Source organism: Biomphalaria glabrata, chromosome 11 (assembly GCF_947242115.1).
Source record: "Biomphalaria glabrata chromosome 11, xgBioGlab47.1, whole genome shotgun sequence".
Taxonomy (NCBI): Eukaryota; Metazoa; Mollusca; class Gastropoda; family Planorbidae; genus Biomphalaria; species Biomphalaria glabrata.
Window position 1 is genome coordinate 18,385,399 of NC_074721.1, and position 21,264 is coordinate 18,406,662.

Here is a 21,264-nt window from a genome sequence, read left to right on the forward strand (position 1 = left end):
GTTTAATCACACACATTTCTTATTGTAAGTCTCAATTCAGTACACATTTAATTTTACTACTGATCCAAACTAATCGATACAATTACACTTTGGTTTAAGCTTTATTTTTTTTAAGCATTATTACAATACCATTATTCAGATCACTACTTTATGTAACCCTGAAACTAAGTTGAGGGTGGGTGAAGGGTCTATCGAATGTTTCGAATAAGAAATGACAAGCAGAAGACTTGTCTAATAGTGTCAATAAGACTAGCACCTATGTGTTGTGTTTGCACGTGGGGAGGAGGAGGAGGAATGATACTCGAATGTTCGGGCTGGTACAATTCAATAGATACTAGCTGTCCATAGGAATGTATGGGGGAGAGTTAAAATTGATATTATTATATTGTTGTTAGTAAGAAAAGAATGGGAAGGGTCCATGGCAAAAGAAACAATTTATGGCCTGGTAACTAATCTACGGGCGTACCGGTGGGTAATAACACAAAAATAAAAAAGACATATCGTAGGTTTAATGGTGTCTTATTGACGCAGATGTAGCAAAATGTCCAGAAATAGATGTAAATAATGTTACCTTAAATGTGTTCATCTAATAAGAATTAAGTTAAAATGAAATACTTAGCATACCAACGCTAAAACAAAAACAATAAGGCGGACGTGACGTTATCTTTATATTCGTTTTATTTGAATGAATAAAGCATTTAAAATAAATTTCGACAATGCATTTTTTAGGGAAATTATCTAGATTTGAAATGAGTAAAAATTAATGTTCTATTTTTAAAAAAAACGTGTACATATTAATTATGAAGTATTAACGAAAATTAAATTTAAATTATTAAATCTATTAACTAGCAAAGTTCTTTCATTTGAATCATAGTGTCCAACTTAAGTGATAGCAATACGCAAAGCTAAATAATTAATTATGAAAACATGTTATAGATGGTGTTAAGCTAAATCTATGTCATAAGAGATTAGATCCCATTAACATGTAAGCTGGTTCAAATATCTATTGAAGTTTGTTTGTGAATCGAACTGGTACGCAGGAGAACTGGCTACAGCCTTCAGTTCGCTAACATTCAGGTTGTTTCCAATACCAATGGTGATAATGGCTGTCTTGTTGGTGTTCTTAAGGACGTTGGCTGCCGCAATAGCTGTATGAACAAGAACAAAGAAATCAAATCACTTAGCAAATGGTTACATTAGAAGCCGCGAGATAAATATAGTTCTTGTTATTGTTACATTGGCTACCGTAGCTAGGAATTTTTCACCATTTGGGGCCCGGGAGGCTTGACCTTTTTTACGGGCCCCTGCATTTTGACATTCGACATCATGACATGAGATAATGGAGTCATATTTAACATTTAATGTAAAAAAAAATTCTACCACTTTGAGGGACCTCCTCAAGTGGGTACAACTTAACACACTTACTTCTGGTCGTGTTGCGAGAAATACCATCAGTCATTAAAATAATGATATCAGGAGCGTCATCACGACCCCCAGCTGCAGTGCCAAACATGTTGAAACCATTAACGGCGCTGAGCGCTTTATCTGTGAAAGTACCTGGGGTATTTGGGTACTGGATACCAAGTAAGGTCTGTAAAAAAAAAACTACAATATTTAAGCAAATATTATTGATTATAGTGATTAAAAGAATAGTAACATTTTTATGTCTATTGGTAAGGTGACATTTGATTGCCGAGCCTCGATTTTTAAAAATTGAGCTTAAATTGAAGCTCCATAATATTTAAGACAGTCTGCACCCGGTGACACCCATACAGACACATAAAAAAATCTCTAAATATATACCCAAAGCTGCACACGCACATCCGCTGTGGTAATTTAGATCTATATATTTTATTTTAGGCTTTATAGTATTTTGTTATTTGTCGGTACAAATGTCTAAAAAGTTACCATGCGTGCTTACAAAGGGGGATGCAAAAGTGGTCTTTCAATTAAAATTTAAAAAATCAATTGTATTTGCATTGTGGTTATTTTATATTTTAGTATTAATCAGTTAAAAACGCTAATATTACCAAATTGGAAGAAATTAAATCATTAATTTAAGGGACATTGCTTCATCTTAACCTTTCTACCTTAGAAACAAGATCGATTCAAAAGGTTCTTTTAAAGAAAACATTTAAATGCCTCTTCTCTAACTTGATTCTATAATCTTTCTCCTTTCTACGGCAGAACGGACACATTTCTCCCGAATAACAAACCATCGTACTAGTGACCTATTTTTTTGCGTGAACAGAACAGGCCCACGTCTTGCTAAACACGAGGATGATCTTAGGGCAACACGAAGCGTTAGCAACAACTACGATTTAAAACGTTTGGAAGAAAAAAATTCGAAAGTTCTCCGCTAACGTGATTCTTATGGAATGATTGGCATCGGTCCAAATTCTCTCAATTGCTTAACATCGTTACGTTTACGACCTTTTGTGTAACAAAAACTAAAATGTTCACGGCAAGGCTTCTTGCTTAATGTGAAGATGATCTTCACTTCACTTCAAAACATACATGCAACATAAGTACCTCAAACATCCCTTGCATAATAGTATTGGCTAATGCTGACTCTTTCTTTATTACTCTTAATTCTGGCGACGTTTTTTTTTACTCGGATGAATATATTGCGCTCAGATTCCAAGAAAATAGTTCATTATCGGAAAGTCTACCTCCGTCATACCTTGACATTGACATGAGCTCTTCTTACTACGGGAAGAAAAAAAAAGGGCAGTACACGACAAAGAAATAATTTATGACGCTCAGAACGCAGACAAATGCTTGGCGGAGGGAACGGCTTGAATACTATTTCGTGCAGTGACATTACAATGTACCCATAGTTTGGGTTCAAGAATATGATAGTGCGTTCTTAAAATCCATAAATATGTGACAAAATTGAGTCGCGCTAAATATTCAGTACTTTTACCAAATGGTATACACATGTAATTATTTGTGCCAATAATGTCATTACATCTAGTGTCATTATATTTAATTCAGGAAAAACTTAGCCCCGGGTTGAAGATTATGATGGTGCCGTTCTGTAGTGTACTGAACTCAAGTCCTTTACATTCTACATTAGTAGTATAAATAGCCCCCCCCCCCCCGGAGCGTTTCGGAAAACAATCCAATCGCCTCCAGTCCTTTCTAGACGATAACATGTTTATGCAAAGGCTGACTTCTACCCGGACTGTTCACACCAGTACATACCGCAAAGGCTGACCGTTGCCCACCCCAACACTTTTCGGCCAGTTAATTCCTCTCCCCACCCCAATTAAAGGAAAAAAAAACACTTTGTCCTTCGTGAGCTACAAATAAAACTAAAGCATTGGTTTTTTTTCAATCCGTATATTATTCGAACATTGTCTTAAAAAACAAAACAAACTCACCTCTCTCATCAACGCTTTGTCTGTAAAATCCTTCAAATCAAATATTTTCTTTGGGGCTAGGTTGAAGATCAATGCTCCGAACCTGACATTGTAATGTCGATTGGTCAAAAAGTCGATTAAGTTGGCAGCTAAAGTAGTTTCGTTTAGCAATTTCTTGGGGCCAATGCTGGTGGAGGTATCGAGGACGAAGACAATGTCATTTTTACCTTTACATAGGTCAGGCGGTGGAGGGTACACTAAAGAGAACACAGAAAGTGCATGTTACCTAGCAACAAGAGTAGACAATTAGATTGAACTAGTGTAGAGCCAAAAAATCATATTGTTATTGTCACTCAATAAAATGTATCTTGTTCAACATAGAAAAGAAAATATTTCCATTATTGTATTTAAAAAAAACAATACCTCCTTTATAAAACTTATAGAGTGATTATTTATCTCTAACTAGCTAATGAATGTTAGATTGAAAAACGATGGAACATTTTTTTACTCGCCCCATTCCCTTCCTATTCCCCACTAGAAAGAATCCTTGTTAAGCGAATGTATAGATATACTAGACTTTATAATATTCCAATGATATGCCATTAGAGGTTGTACCGTTGTAACAATAACAATTTATTTTTTTCTTTTTACACTATTTCTATTCTAGTCAGAATTTAGGGGAACCTAGAACCAGAAAACAAAAACCTGGAACCAGTATGGACGCTGATATCAAAAACGGCTATTTTTTTTTTGGGGGGGGGGGGGGGTTCTATTCTATTTTAAGTTGTATAATGAAGGTATTGTTTTTGTGTTATGAATTTTTTTTTAATGTTTTTTTTTTTTACCCTTGGGAAAAGATAATCACGTTAATTCTAAGTAGGCCTATCTATCAGTGAGACAAACGAAGAATTCGGTGTCCTTTAATTATGTGCTTCACTTCCATTATATTTCTGTGAAAATATAACTGTATTATTGAACACATTCAAATAAATTTATATTGTCTTTACATTTAAAGCATCGTGTGTACTTTTGTGGCTGCAGTTTGTTGTGCTGAAGCATTTGATTTCATAAAGTGGATTTCTGTAGATTTATCTCGATTTCATGAAACTTGGAGTACTTTTGAAATATTGATTTCTATTGACCAGCAGTGCCAGCATCACAAATATAATAAATATACGTTTTGGACAATATACATTTTAAAGCTAAGTATCAATTTTCTAACACTCTTTAGTCACTAGTTACAATTAGCGAGACTGAAACTGCATTATACAGACAACTATAGCAAGTTAGTGGAATACTTAGCTTCAATATAGAATCTTTTAAACCATACACATTTCACATTGTACAAAAAATATCGAATATGATCTGTCAATATTAAAAAGACCGATTCATAAGTTTCTGTCTCTAAAACCTCTACAAAACAACACTAACAACAAACTAAATGTATCGAGTTACTTTAATGTACAACAACACAATGTAAGAAAAAAAAGGTAAATAATAAGTTACTGTTGCAACTGTTCACCATCTTGCTCCAAACAAAGATTGCATCATTTCCTGAAGCTTGAATAACATTTGCGGGGGACTTCTTGATTCATGCTTATTAATTCATAAGAAGTTGTTTCTTCAAGTTCATTGAGTGTTGTGTAATTGTTATGGATTGCATTAACTCAATCTTTGATATAGCTGAATAGCCAAAAGTCCAGTATCGTGAGGGCTGGAGATATGACCATTCCTTTGGTTCTCTATAACCAATCCACCGCTGTGGAAAATGTTGTTCAAGTCATTGTCGTGTTGAAATACTGAAATGAGGCGGGGCATCATCGTGTTGATACCAATGTTGATTCAATGTTAATTGTCATTTCGAATGATGGAGAAAAGACTTAAATTAAAACAATGACTTACTGCACTTTGTTCATTGTTTCACGACTGACACCGAAGGTTTGTTCTTACTGATGTTTTATGTTAGAGAGACGGAGACTTAGGAACACTAGCGTATCCAGAACTTTGGAGTGGGGGGGGGCGATTTTTTTTCCAAACCCTAACCCTAACGCCCAGTAAACCCTAACCCTATGCATAAACCTGTGTACAGAACACACACACACACACACACACACATATATATATATATATATATATATATATATATATATATATATATATATATATATATATATATATATATATATATATATATATGAGAATTTTAAAAAGCAGCATTTCTCAACCTTCGGCGAAAATCTGGGGCAACGCTATAAGGTTCCCTAGTGGGGTTCGGGGCAAAGCCCCGACGACAAAAGCGTTTTCTTGCATTCTTCACTGCAGAAACGCATTCTCCTGACATCTACAGCTCATCATTCATCAATAAAGTTCGGGGCGAAGCCCCGACGCCAAAAGCGTTTTCTTGCATTCTTCACTGCAGAAACGCATTCTCCTGACATCTACAGCTCATCATTCATCAATAAAGTTCGGGGCGAAGCCCCGACGCCAAAAGCGTTTTCTCGCATTCTTCACTGAAGAAAAGCATTCTCCTGACATCTACAGCTAATCATTCATCAATGAAGTTCGGGGCGAAGCCCCGACGACAAAAGCATTTCTTGTATTCTACACTGCAGAAACGCATTCTCCTGACATTTAAGGCTTATTATTCATCAATGAAGTTCGGGGCGAAGCCCCGACGACAAAAGCGTTTTCTTGCATTCTTCACTGCAGAAACGCATTCTCCTAGAATCTACAGCTCATCATTCATTAATGACGTTCGGGGCGAAGCCCCGACGACAAAAGCATTTTCTTCTATTCTTCATTACAGAAACGCATTCTCCTGACATCTACAGCTCATTATTCATCAATGGAGTTCGGGGCAAACGACAAAAAGGTTTTCTTGCATTCTTCACTGCAGAAACGCATTTTCCTGACATCTACAGCTCATCATTCATTAATGAAGTTCGGGGCGAAGCCCCGACGACAAAAGCGTTTTCTTGCATTCTTCACTGCAGAAACGCATTCTCCTGGCATCTACAGCTCATCATTCATTAATGAAGTTCGGGGCGAAGCCCCGACGACAAAAGCATTTTCTTCTATTCTTCACTACAGAAACGCATTTTCCTGACATCCACAGCTCATTATTCATCAATGGAGTTCGGGGCCGACGACAAAAAGGTTTTCTTGCATTCTTCACTGCAGAAACGCATTTTCCTGACATCTACAGCTCATCATTCATTAATGAAGTTCGGGGCGAAGCCCCGACGACAAAAGCGTTTTCTTGCATTCTTCACTGCAGAAACGCATTCTCCTGGCATCTACAGCTCATCATTCATTAATGAATTTCGGGGCGAAGCCCCGACGACAAAAGCATTTTCTTCTATTCTTCACTACAGAAACGCATTTTCCTGACATCCACAGCTCATTATTCATCAATGGAGTTCGGGGCGAAGCCCGAAAGGACAAAAGCGGTTTCTTGCATTCTTCACTGCAGAAACGCATTTTCCTGACATCTACAGCTCATTATTCATCAATGTAGTTCGGGGCGAAGCTCCGACGCCAAAAGCATTTTCTTGTATTCTACACTGCAGAAACGCATTCTCCTGACATTTAAGGCTTATTATTCATCAATGAAGTTCGGGGCGAAGCCCCGACGACAAAAGCGTTTTCTTGCATTCTTCACTGCAGAAACGCATTCTCCTGGAATCTACAGCTCATCATTCATTAATGACGTTCGGGGCGAAGCCCCGACGACAAAAGCATTTTCTTCTATTCTTCATTACAGAAACGCATTCTCCTGACATCTACAGCTCATTATTCATCAATGGAGTTCGGGGCAAACGACAAAAAGGTTTTCTTGCATTCTTCACTGCAGAAACGCATTTTCCTGACATCTACAGCTCATCATTCATTAATGAAGTTCGGGGCGAAGCCCCGACGACAAAAGCGTTTTCTTGCATTCTTCACTGCAGAAACGCATTCTCCTGGCATCTACAGCTCATCATTCATTAATGAAGTTCGGGGCGAAGCCCCGACGACAAAAGCATTTTCTTCTATTCTTCACTACAGAAACGCATTTTCCTGACATCCACAGCTCATTATTCATCAATGGAGTTCGGGGCCGACGACAAAAAGGTTTTCTTGCATTCTTCACTGCAGAAACGCATTTTCCTGACATCTACAGCTCATCATTCATTAATGAAGTTCGGGGCGAAGCCCCGACGACAAAAGCGTTTTCTTGCATTCTTCACTGCAGAAACGCATTCTCCTGGCATCTACAGCTCATCATTCATTAATGAATTTCGGGGCGAAGCCCCGACGACAAAAGCATTTTCTTCTATTCTTCACTACAGAAACGCATTTTCCTGACATCCACAGCTCATTATTCATCAATGGAGTTCGGGGCGAAGCCCGAAAGGACAAAAGCGGTTTCTTGCATTCTTCACTGCAGAAACGCATTTTCCTGACATCTACAGCTCATTATTCATCAATGTAGTTCGGGGCGAAGCTCCGACGCCAAAAGCGTTTTCTGGCATTTTTCACTGCAGAAACGCATTCTCCCGACCTAAAGCTCATTATTCATACTATTAAAAAAAAGGACCTTTTGAATAATATTGTACTTGATAGATATTCTAATATGAATTTATAGGCCCTTAATACATTGCAAATAAAACCGATTTGTTCCTTGAAAAGATAAGATACCCCACATATTTAGATTTTGGCTTTGAGGATCGACGCCGAAAAAAAATTATTCGATAAATAATATTCAATAACATTGTAGTATAAGTTGTGAGTTATAGTCCCAAATTTATTTAACTAGAAAAATATCCGATTGAGTAAAGGTTGGGAAAAGGCGACTATAAATGCATTTTTTTCGGTTTAGAACTCACCTCAATCATGATTCTTATACTGAAAAATTTCGTTTGAATTCTAGCTTTTCCAATGCAAAGTCTTTCTTAAAATAATTATGATAAATTCATGGGAAATTACATAAACTCTGGAAATGGGAGGGGCGGTAGAATGAAAACGATTAATCCTCGCTCCTTTAATAATTTCTGCTAAAGATTGCATTTGGCATTAAAAATATTAAAAAAAAAAGTAGGGCGACTCGATATAAGAATTTAATTTATAGTATATATAAATTATATTAGTGGCAGATTTTTTACATTTTGTAATTTCTAAGCTATAATACTAAAAGAAAAGTATTGGTTTGTCTGATGGGGGAAATGCAATTGCATATATCGCCCTTCCCACCTGGTGCAACCTTTTTTCATTTAAATTTACTAATGATAAAATTTGAGATTGGAGTATGGTACGACATAATATACAATGGGTTCACATATCAATACGTAGTTTATATTATATAGATATTCAACTAATTTTGTTCACAAACTATGATTCTCCATAAAAATAGGACCGCCCCCCCCCCACTCAGAGGGCTAGAGTGGGAAGGGCAATACATGCAATCGCCCTCCCCCCAACCCCACCGAATCGACCAAGATACCAGAAAGGGAGCGACATAATATAAAATTTATAGATTAATTCAACTAATTTTGTTCACAAACTATGATTTCTCCATAAAAGTAGGACCGCCCCCCCCCACTCAAATGGTTTAGGTGGGAAGGGCAGTAGAGGTATTCACCCCCAAACGGTAAACAGGGAACGACATAATATAAAGATCGGTTAAAATATCAATAACAAGTTTTAATCAAATAGATATTTAATTGATTCTGTTAGCAAGCTGTGATTTCTACAAATAAATTGGACCGCCCCCCCCACTCGAAAGTGTATGGGGGGGGCGGGATTGATACCATTGCCCCCTCCCTACCCCACCAAATCGGTCAACATACTAGAGGAGGGGGCGAAAAAATAAAAAAATTAGGTTGAAATATAAATAATTAGTATATATTATTAACATAAGTAATAAATTTGTATACCAATTGTGTGAATTCTATACTAAAATTCGTCCGCCCCCCCCCCCGAAGGGGGGGGGTCGGCCGAGTGGGGGGGGGCGATAGCCCCTACCGCCCCCCCCCCCCCTGGATCCGCCAGTGCTTAGGAATCGCAGCACATATTGATCCCAATATGTGATTGAGTGTAAATACAGAGGCTTTGGGTGGGTGATGCAACCACGTGACCATGGGTAGTGAATACACGTGCAGATAACTCTAACTACTTTAAATGCTCTTTTTGGGGGGAAATTGGTGGTGAGCTGGATGCTAGATCTTAGCTTGGGCCATGTGTGCTACTGGGCAGTTCTGCCAGGTCAGAGGTCTACGTTGAGTCGATGTCTATGTTTTCATGTTTCATTATATTTTCTCTCAACTTCTGCTCTCAATAACTTTTGGCCTCTGTGCTGGTATCTCATGTCTTGAATATTTATCATTGGAGCAGAAAATTAAACGCTTAGTGTTTTGTTGCTGCTTTTGATTTGAACATTTATTTTAAACGTGAATACAAGGTTACGAACTATTTTCCTTTAACGTCCATAATTTTATACGGACTGCTCAACGAAATGCAATGTAGGCGAAAGATCTTTATATAATTGTTGGATGGCTATTTTTTACCCGAGAAAGAAATATTTACCTGATTTAGGTGTAGAAGTAATTAACGGTGCTCTTGTTGTGGTTGTGGTTACTACCACTTCGCCTAAATTAAAGAAAATAGGAATGTTATATAACATTATGACTTTGAACAAATAATACGTACAAAAGCATACAAATACATCAAAATCAATACTCAATCAAACAATATGTTATGAAAATTATATTCTGTATCGATTGTCGTTTTTATGTTTACATGTGCTTTTAACTCGTGTGTAAGAATGTGTTCACGAAATGTGTGTTGTGCAGTCATTCAGTGTATTAAAGTCAAACTTAGCAGAAATGGTTTTCGACTGTGTTACCGTTATGTTCCTAACACAATGCTCAATAAATCTCAATTCAAAGTCTCTTTAGGTAAGGGAGGAAAACATTCGCTGCAACAATTTGTTTATGATTTGTGGTAATAGTAATAATAATAATAGTAAGGCTTGTCTTCGAGTCCTAAGAGTAATGAGGAATGCAGTATTTCCCGTGGCTACGCAGCCCCAGCTATGACCTACATATTTTTGCCACCACCAGGACAAGCATAACCATTGATGTGTGGTAATTCAATGAATAATTGCGCGCAGAGCCGGATTTAAGTAACTGGAGGCCCCAAGCAGGATTCTTGTGGAGTCCACTACCCTTTTTCGAAAAGTTTAAAAAAAAATACCTATTAATAATAATAATACTTACATCTAAAGGCAAGCCGTATTTTAGAAAAAAAAAAGATAGAGTATATATAATTGTAATCTTATTTTTTTCTTCTTTTTATATGCATATCTTAATTAATCTTTCAACAGATTGGCACAACACATGGTCAGTACCAGGTACCTATAAGAGCTAGGCGCCTTAAGGATCCCGAATGTAAAAATCCTAGTCTTCACCAGGATTCAATACCGGGAACTCAAGTTCGGAAGCCAAGTGCTTTATCACTCAGCCATCCTGTCTTCATTGTCTCTTTTACTCAGACATTAAAACTCTTGTGTACTTCAAGAAAAAAGTGTAACGATACAATCACTGAACACAGACATAATCACTGAACACCAATACAGCCATTAAACACAGAATAAATAACTGAACACAGATACAACCATTGAATTATATATACGATTATTGAAGAAATGTGCACTAACTGAACACTGATAAATACACTTAACATAAATACATTAGATTAAAGATACAATCACTAAGCAAAGATAAAATCACTGCACACAAATACACAAACATAATCACTAAAAAATACAATCATTTAACACAAATAAAATCATTGAACACATTCAATCGCTGATCACATAAACAATCAATGAAAACAGATACAATTACTGCACACATATTCGATCACTGAACACAGATACAATCATTAAACACATATGCAATCACTGAACACAGATACAATCACTAAACATATATTCAATAACTGATCACATATACAATCACTAAAAAGATACAATCATTTAACACAGATACAGTCACTGAACACAGATTCAATCATCGAACACAGATACAATCACTAAAAAGATACAATCATTTAACACAAATACAATTACTGAACACAGATACAATCATTAAACAAAGATACAATTACTAAACATAAGTAAACTGAACATCGATTAAAAATTCTTTATCCGAGCAAAATGATGGTCTTTTATTCTGATGTAATACTGTATGTTCCTAACCAAAACTGTTCTTACATGCTTTAAGAAACAGCTCCTGCTCAATGTTAGCTAGTCGACTGAAGTCTGTAACAGAGAAGACCATGGAATCTGCGCTGGCTATGTCTTGAAGCTCCTTATTTGACTGTTTCAGGCCAATACCCACAACCATCACTTTGATGTTCTTATCTTTTAGTTCTTTGGCAGCTTTTTTTGCTAAAATAAATGTTGGATTTGGCCAGAAAAAAGAAATTAAATGTAATATAAATACTCTGATTTATTACTAAAATATGAGTTGAAAATCATTTATTAAAAAAAATCACAGAGTTGTGTAATCACAAGTAATATAGGCCAGATACGCCCAAAAATTGGGCAGTAAATATTCAAGCCAGAGAGTCGCTTTGATTATCTAATTCTAAGGTAACAAAATAAAATGATGTAATACTGTTTAAAAAGATCATTTGGTGCTGTAATACTTAAAAAACAAAAAAAAAATAGCTTACATTAAGCGTAGTTGTATCAATCAGTTTGGATCAGTCAATATTTAAATGTGTAATAAATAGATCTAACTCGAGGGCTCAAACCAATACACTAAACACTGTGCCGACTGTGCCAGCCAAGTGTTTATGAAAATAGAAGGTTTTATATGTACCTATTGTTAGTTTCAAACTTTAAAACAGAAACCTATTTCTCTGTATAAAAGGGACTAATTCAGCGTATACTACCACATCAATAAGTACATTTTCTTTCCCTTGTTCAATGCAAAAGAAAGTAATTAATTACCAGATGCTTATTAACTAATTGATTTTTTAAATTGATTTTTTATTTGGTCATGTAAAATAATTGTGCAAAATTTAGACTTTATCCGACAATGGGTGTGTGTACAAACTTTTTACCAGTATACAATCAGAGTGAATTGATATATACCTTGTACAAATAAGCAACCTATTATCAATAATAAGATATCACAGGTGTCTTGAGGTGTCAGAATGTCGCAGTGATCTTAATTTTTAATATGTAAAGATGACTGAGGGCTACTATAGTGTTGTGTTGATAAGACAATGTTCTTTTAGTACTTGGTTTATTAAAGACTTTTATATCTGATCTTTATTAAACACTCAACGAACATCATGTGATGCCGAGGATTAATATAAATACTCTAAATATCTTTAGAAATACAAATGATGAAGATCCTTTAATTAAAAATACACAAACTTAAATTCAGGAACTAGGAATCACTCACAATATTCATAATGCACAGAGTTTCTAAAGAATTTCTGTCCAAGGCTTTTGCAAGAGAGGATTTGATTCTCTCAAGCCCTCACCCAAATGGAGTTTGATGATAATGATGACGATGATATTTCTGATACGCTTTCCAATTAGAGAGTTTCCAAAAGTTTCTGTTAAAATCAAAACGACCTCAAACTAAATTCTAACATCGCAGTCAAATAAAATACGACGAGATCCATTTCATTTTGTAAATTTTTGTTTTGGACCGTCCTTTATGCAAGTGGTGCTTACTTATGCTTAGGCTACAAAAGTAAGAAACCTTTCACCTAAGAAAAGGTTGTCAATGTATTGCATAAAAAAAGAATTAAAATACCCATTAGATTGCAACAAATAAATAAAAAATTGTGTCCCCTAATATGAACCACGAATATTGTGTCCCCAGGGGCGTAATTAGGGATTTGGGAACCCGGGGGGATTGACCTCATTGGGGGTCCCTTGCATTTTGACATTCGACATATGACATGAGATAATGTACGCAAAAATATATAAGCCCAAAATCAAATTGGTTCAGTATATCAGTAAACTTAACAAAAAAATAATCATTAAGACTCTTTTAATGAATAATACCGTAGTTTATTAGTTAAATAATGCACAAGTGACAAATCTCAATTGATATCGCTTCACGTCGTGCATTATGTGCAGCAAAGACATCTATAACATCATCTACATCGATACTTTCTAGTATTTGTAACTTCACTGACATTAAAGCCATAATAAGCCTTTGTGCTCCTGAGATAGTTTTTGATGAACTTGAGCTTTGAGAATGATCTCTCACATGACGTAATGGAAGTAGTCTGAGTTAGCGGTATTCGGAGGAGGTTGCAAGGTTTGAGCACACGTAATTACCATATAAAGCCTGTTTCCTCAATATGTCTATTGGTGATTATATTACTGGTTTGTTGATGAAAAGTGCTCGTGCTTCAATAACATCATTGAAATAGCGATTTGCCATTTATTTCATCATACAAACAGGAAAAGTAGCACAGTTTGTCATAAGCGTGTCTTCATCTAACAGGTGTCTTGATTAAAGAAGAAACCCAAAGGTATCCATTTTCTTTCCAGCCTTTGTAATCTGTCCTTCATCTCCATATGAAATCTGTCCAGCACTTTTGTCGCAACACATTTGAATTGCAGTTCTATTGACAGTCCTACATTAGAACTCAACTTCCCATCAAGTCTTTTCTTTCTTCTGGTTGTTTTGATTACAGGGAATCCATAGTATTCTCTACCTTCTTTTGCTTTTTCGATGGATTGGGTTTTTGTCAGTTTCTCATCATTTTGCAGAAAGCATGAAAGGGCAGCAGCTTCTTGCATGTGCAGTCCAGACTTTTGTAGTTTCTTCTAAACTATATTAATTGGGCGCAGAAGCTTTGACCAGAATTCCAGATAGGCAAAAAATTCTCAATTTTCCACTGCATGAAGAAGATTCTGTGCTAATATTATATGATATTAAGACATTGTTGATTGTTTATGTTTTGTGCGAAAACAAAAGGATTCAAAGCATACAAAAGTGGGAAAGATCCATATCTCGTTATGCTCGAGTATAGAAATACTCCGATAAGCGGACTGCCTCATTCACCATCACAACTGCTGATGAGTAGAAGACTCAGGGAATCATTCCAACTGATCACAAACTATTGAAACCATCGGTAGCTGAAAATGCAGAGACATTACTCAACGAACGACAGATGAAAAGCAAAGTGAAATACGATGCAAAAGCAAGACTACCTAAGATTACTCTGTCGGAGAGAAAGTGAGAGTTCGTCTAGGACAAACATGGTAGAAAGCATTTGTCATAAGAAAAAAAAAACATTCATCACCCAGATAATACATCATAAAGACAAACGATGGAAAAACCTATAGAAGAAATCAACGCTTTTTGAACAAGAGTTTCGATGAAGATATCTCTGGGTACTATGATACCGATGAAGACAATGAACAGCAAACTGTTGGAACAAACGAAACTGACAGTTATAGACCGACATCTAGAGAACTTGTGCCAGTGAAGACAACCAAAAGTGGACGAATTGTTAAAGTTCCTAGTAGATTTCACTCTTAAGAACTTAAAAAGGAAGGGTGTGCTAATATTATATGATATAACGTCATTGTTTGTTGTTTATGTTTTGTGCGAAAGCAAAAGGATTAGATGTAAATAAAAAGAGAGTTTCCATTGATTTGAGGAAAGATGAATAGAGGGGTAATAACTTGAGAGTGAAGTTTAATTCTGAAATTATAGACGCCAAACCCGAATAATGGACTATTCTAGCATTATTAAGAATAACTGTTCGATCTGTTATACTCGATTCTGTAAATTTTGCTTCAAAGTTAATTAGTGTAACCATAAAATACTCGCCATTTAGATCTATTATTAGTAAAGGTAACAAGATACATGGAATTCGCTGTATATCATGCAGTTTTATTCGTGGCAACATATTTTAAAATTGTAAAACTAACTTTAAAAAAAAAACTTTGATCTCTGTGTGAAAAAATTTTTTTTAAATGTCAACAAAGTCAACGTACTTGATAGACCTAGATCTAGGTTTAGTCTTTGTTATAAATTAAATCCATAAATGTTGAAAAAAAAAGACACCCGTTGACACAAATTTGTCAATCAAATATATTAATTTAAGTATTTACTAATAAATTTTGGACACCCATTTGGCCCCCCCCTCCCTAGGTGGGGGAACAGGGGGATCTTAAATTTCTCCTCCCTCCCCCGTTAGGTACGCCACTGTGTGTCCCCCAATATGAACCACATATGCCTATTTGAATTTGAGTTTCTCGTACACCTACGTGTGACATAAGTAACCACCATTGATGAAATCTTTGGAAATTCATGATTTTGACAGGCAAATAAATGGTATTAAAAAGACGTCATCGAGTATCGTATATGAATTCATTTAGAAATTTAATTTGAAAAATGCTTCAAAGAGAAGTCTTACGCAACTAAATTAAAACAAATTATGATTTTAAGAAAATGGAGAGCGAGAGAGCGATTCTAAACGAAATTATTTCTCAGTTATTTTTACAATTTTATAATTTCATGTCATTGCACTTGAAGCAACTATTATTTTTGGATTGTACATTATGATCTACTTTAGAAAATTAACATTCAAGTTATCCTTCATTTGCCTCAGCTTTCTTCTAAACACACTGACACATGTCTATCTATCTATCTATCTATCTATCTATCTATCTATCTATCTATCTATCTATCTATATATATATATATATATATATATATATATATATATATATTTATCTTCTATCTCTCTCTCTCTCTATATATATATATATGTATATGTATATATATATATATATATATATAGAGAGAGAGAGAGAGACAGATAGAAGATAAATATATATATATATATATATATATATATATATATATATATATATATATATATATATATATCTGTTTGTCTGTCTGTCTGTTTATCTATCTATCTATCTATCTATCTATCTATCTATCTATCTATCTATCTAACTATCTATCTATCTATCTATCTATATATATATATATATATATATATATATATATATATGTGGCATCTTTTCCCTTTGCAACTTCTTGTGTGACTATAAAGAGGCCAATCCTTGATACACAGCTGCGATTGCAGGTTGGGCACATGTGATTACCAGGCGCCGTTGCATTATCACCCTTCTTTCTGCTTTTGTAGTGTATGGCATCAGCAATCCGAGACTCTTCATTTATGCTCTCTCTCCATGTAGATCTATCCAGTGCTACTTTTTCCCAGCTGCTAGTGTCGATTTTGAAGAGCTTCATGTCGAGTTTGCATACATCCGTATAACGTAAAAGTGGGTGACCAGCGGCTCTCCTGCCTTCTATTAGATCGCCATGCAGAATGTCTTGTGGAAGTCGACCTACTGGCATTCTACGAACGTGGCCACGTCAGCCAAGGCGTCTGCTGCTGATAACACTTCTGCTCTTTGTAGCACTTCCTCATTGCCACCTCATTTTAAGGTCCGCCATAGGCATCGGAGGTGGAAGTCATTCAGCTTTTTTTCCTGCCATGAGTAAGTTGACCAAGTTTCACTTCCGTATAGCTGGTGCTCAAAACACAGGTCCGGTAGACTAGGGCTTTAGTATTGTTAGTCAGCAATATGTTGTCCCACTCTTTTCTGCAACCGTGACATGGTGGCCATTGCTTTGGCTATTCTGTTGTTAATGTCTTTATCCAGTAGAGTGTTGTTGGATATGATGGAGCCGAGATAGCAAAAGTGACCCACAATTTCTAGTGGTTGGCCATTAATGTTTACTTGAGGTGCAGTATTTGTGTTCTGAACTAGTATCTTAGTCTTGCTTTGACTAATGTTTAAGCCGAACTTCTGGCAAGCAGCAGATAGTTTGTCAACCAGGAGCTGAAGCTGAATATCAGAATAAGCCACAATAGTTGCATCATCAGCATACAGGAGTTCCCTGATAAGTATCTTCCTAACCTTGGTTTTAGCCCTCAGCCTTGATATATTAAATAGTTTTTCAGAGGATCTTGTATGGAGAAACACACCTTCGTTTATGTCGCTGTACGCATAATGTAGTATACAGGAGAAGAATATGCCAAACAGACTAGGTGCGAGCACACATCCCTGCTTGACACCACTGCAAACCTCAAAAGGTGCTGATTGGGCTCCATTGAATTTGACAGTACATTTCGTTTCCTCATGAAAGCACTCAATGAACTTCAGTAGTTTGGGAGGGCAACCTATTTTCCTTAGGAGTTTGAAAATGCCTCTTCTGCTGACCATGTCAAAGGCCTAAGTATGATCAACAAAAACGATTTAAAGGGGTCTGTCTCTCTCTCTCTCTCTGAATTTCTCCTGCAGTAGTCGTAGAGAGGATATTGTCAGGTGGGTTTAGTCGCTTAAGTAGGGTATGATATGATGGTCCCGTATCCCCAGCCTGAACAGAGTAACACAAGAACCTAAAGATAATGGCATGTAAAATACGAACATCGGATAACAGTTATTCAACTGAACAGTTAGTGAATAACAACAGTTATCAACATGAACAATATTTAATAATAATTAATTATAAGTTACCAACATATTTACATATACATCACTATCATTGAAGTCATCATTGAATTAATAATTAGTCTAATATCACGCCAATAAGTTTCCATAACACACCTTCACGCTCACACTCCATCTCGGCGCCCAACGTAACCTCAACTCCCTATACCTCAACAACAAGAGTTACTGCAAAACTCCAAGGGCGGAAAGGCGACACACTTTCCCATAGCCCAAAGCCTAACACCCCTTATACAAGGGGGAAACAAACAACCAGACCAGCTACCTAGCTCACAAAAGAAGCTCTCTCTCTTGCGGGAACTAAGGATGACGTAAACACACATACACACAATATTCTAGACAACAAACGCACTAAAAAGAAACTACTTCCTATACGCTAAAACACCAATATTAAATGTAAAGAAAACTTCAAGCGCGCACGACAGATATCATGTCTATAGTGGATCTACCACTCCTGAATCCACACTGAGACTGGGTAGACTCTAGAAGCTATCACTTGCAGCCTGGATAGTGCCACTCTAGCAAGGATTTTGCCAAATATACAGAGGAGAGATTGTTGCAGTCACTCCGATCCCCTTTGTTCTTGTATATTGTGACTATAGTTGCGTCACGCATGTCCTGTGGGACATGACCTGTTTCCCAAAAGCGACAGCAAGAGAATATAGAGTTCAGGGAGCAGGAGTGATTCGTTGACTTTAACTACTTCCGCTGGGATACCATCACTCCCTGGAGATTTTCTTTTTCCATGCAGTTAATTGCTTTTTTGAGGTCGCTAAGGCTCGGAAGCTCATCTAGGCATTCCAATACTGGAACATCTGGTAGAGAAGCCAGGGCGACATCGTCTACTGTATTCTGTGTGGCATAGACTTCAAGGTAGTGTTCTGTCCATCGTTCTAGCTGCTTGGTTTGATCTGTTATTTTTTCTCCAGATTTGGATAGAAGGGGGGCATGCTTAGACACTGTTGGACCCAGGGCCGCTTTAATGCCATCAAACAGAGCTTTACTACTTCCTGAGTAGAGTTCTGTTGCAGTTATCCCTCCAAAAGTTGTTAGCACATTGTCTAGCCATTTGTTTCGCCTCTTTATTAGCACTTTTGAAGGCTTGCAAAGATTTTGGACTAGGCTTTGTCTTGTGTGCGAGGTGTGCAGATCGCTTTTCCTCGAATCAAGGTTCCATATGTGCTAGATTTGTCTCAAACCAGTCTACATTTTTGTGTTTTTGAGTCCCAAAGGCGGTGATTGCTGACTGTAGATTACATCTCTTAGTTTCTCCCATCTGATAGAGATGTCTTCTTCATCACTCCACGAAAGGGATTGAACTGTTTAGGAGCTCGCCAAAGAGTGCAGACTTCTTTGGGTCACCTACATGGTTGACGTTGATTCGCCTAGTTCTAGGTTGAGTGAAAGTCTAAGCCTTCTAGAGAACCAGTTTGATCTTGCTTAGCACTAGTGAATAGTCTGAGTTGCAGTCCGCACTATGGTACGAAAAAAAGTACCAAAAGTACCAAAAAGTAAAGCAATAAGAGGTAATCATGTTTTCACGGAAAGTTGGCAATGGTCTTTGAGTTTGAACTGTGCATCTAGTGTCTGTATTTTCAAAACGTTGGCAAAGAGCTTCACTCGCCGTCACACATTCATCAAATCGCTCTTTCACGGCTCTAATACTAGTATAATGAGCACTCCAGTGAGTTGTTTATAGACCTTTTAATAATACTCCAGTATAATTAATTAGAAGTACCTCATCGAATGGTAAAAGCGGCGAAGAAAGAAAACATTTTTAAAAGAGTACATAAAATGTCATGCAAGAAGATGTTTCTGAATTTTGACCACATAGCTTAACTGAACAATGTACACATCCATTAAAATTGTGTTGCAATCCTTCGTGAATTCCAAATACTGTAGCTGCATTATCATATCCCTGAGCGCAACACTTTAATGTCAGGCCGATCTCTTTCCATGCATCGGTACCATCAGCTTTGGTTATATTGGAAGAGAAAATCCTGAAACATTTCTGTCATATGAACGATACCATTGCTAACATGGGCGTAGGCAGGATTTTTTTTCGGGGAGGGTTTTGGGGGGGATTCCCCCCCCCCCCGCGAAATATATATATATATATATATATATGTCTGTTGGAATGTGTGTACATAATTAATCTTTATTACATTCTGACCCTTTCGGATGACGTTTATTATTTATTGTAGACTCCCCGCCCTTGCTAGCAAGGGGGTCTGGGGGAGTTCGCAGCGCCCCCCCAGCGCGGGGCGAAGCCCCGCCGCCGAGCACTATTTCTGGTATTGAAAGCCAACAAAATGCATATTCTGAGGTATCTACAGTGCATTATCTTGCTATTAAAAAATTTTATTTCAAAAACCTAATGTGCTATTCTTACTGACTTAGACCCTCTCGGCGCATTTTCCGGCAAGCTGTTTCCGCAACTCTTATTTTGCGTAATTCATTTTGTCGGAAAACATGTCCCGCAAAACCTCATGCGACGCTCTGTCACAACCTTACTAAGGATTCGACTCCCAGTTCGGCATATGATTTCTTTGCTTTAGACCCGATCTCTATGACTGACTCCTAAAATCTGTCTTAGCCATCTTTGTTGAGACACATTTAATAATTTTCAATTTCGGCAGAAGACTATTCACACTTAATTAATGGAGCCCAAGCCACTGGTAGAAATTTGTAACCTTTCTTGACTACGCTCTTGGAATTACATGCCTGTATTTCGCTTTAGATTTTATATCGAAAAGGAAAGTTTTTTCGTCAAATCATCTGTTGAGGGGTTTTAAACTAAAAAATCTCTGGGTTTTTTTTTGTTTTGTTTTTAATTCAAAACCCCATTTAGCTACGATCATAGAATTTGGTGACTGTAGTTTGCTTTAAAATAATATTGAAGAGAGAGGTTTTCAACTCTAAACGCTCTGTAGGGGAATTTTAAACTCAAAACCATCTGGAGGGTTTTTCAACTTTAAAGAACAAGCCATCTGGAGGAGGGGGATTTAAGCTCAAAACCCCTTTGGCTACGCTCATAGATTTTATAGTGTGTAATTTGCTTTTTTTTTATATTGAAGAGGTCCTTTTTACCTCTAAACCCCAACTGGAAGGGGGAGGGGGGTTAAACTCAAAACCCCTTTGGCTACGCTCATAGAAGTTTGAGTGTGTAATTTGCTTTTTTGATATTGAAGATGGGGTTATCGTAAATTTTGGATGGGGTTTTAAAATCAAAATCTTCCTCAACTGTGCTGTTGGAATTTGGGATTGTTGTTTGCATTTTTTTTTTTGTTTTATAGAAGAGGGGGATTTAACTGCAAAAACCTCTGGTAGGGGGTTTAA

General features: G+C 36.7%; 1 protein-coding gene across 1 annotated transcript in view; it reads right to left on the minus strand.

Annotated features, from left to right (window-relative positions):
• Positions 1 to 655: 655 nt before the first annotated feature.
• LOC106058969 (collagen alpha-5(VI) chain-like) overlaps positions 656 to 21,264 on the minus strand; it is a 36,436-nt gene continuing 15,827 nt past the window's right edge. Inside the window, exons 6-10 of the mRNA XM_056003865.1 lie at positions 11,620 to 11,796; positions 9,930 to 9,992; positions 3,387 to 3,622; positions 1,426 to 1,591; positions 656 to 1,148 (exon numbers count right to left, since the gene is read on the minus strand). Of these exons, the coding sequence (XP_055859840.1) occupies positions 979 to 1,148; positions 1,426 to 1,591; positions 3,387 to 3,622; positions 9,930 to 9,992; positions 11,620 to 11,796 (812 nt within the window). The 3' untranslated portion in view covers positions 656 to 978. The remainder of the gene's footprint in view (positions 1,149 to 1,425; positions 1,592 to 3,386; positions 3,623 to 9,929; positions 9,993 to 11,619; positions 11,797 to 21,264) is intronic.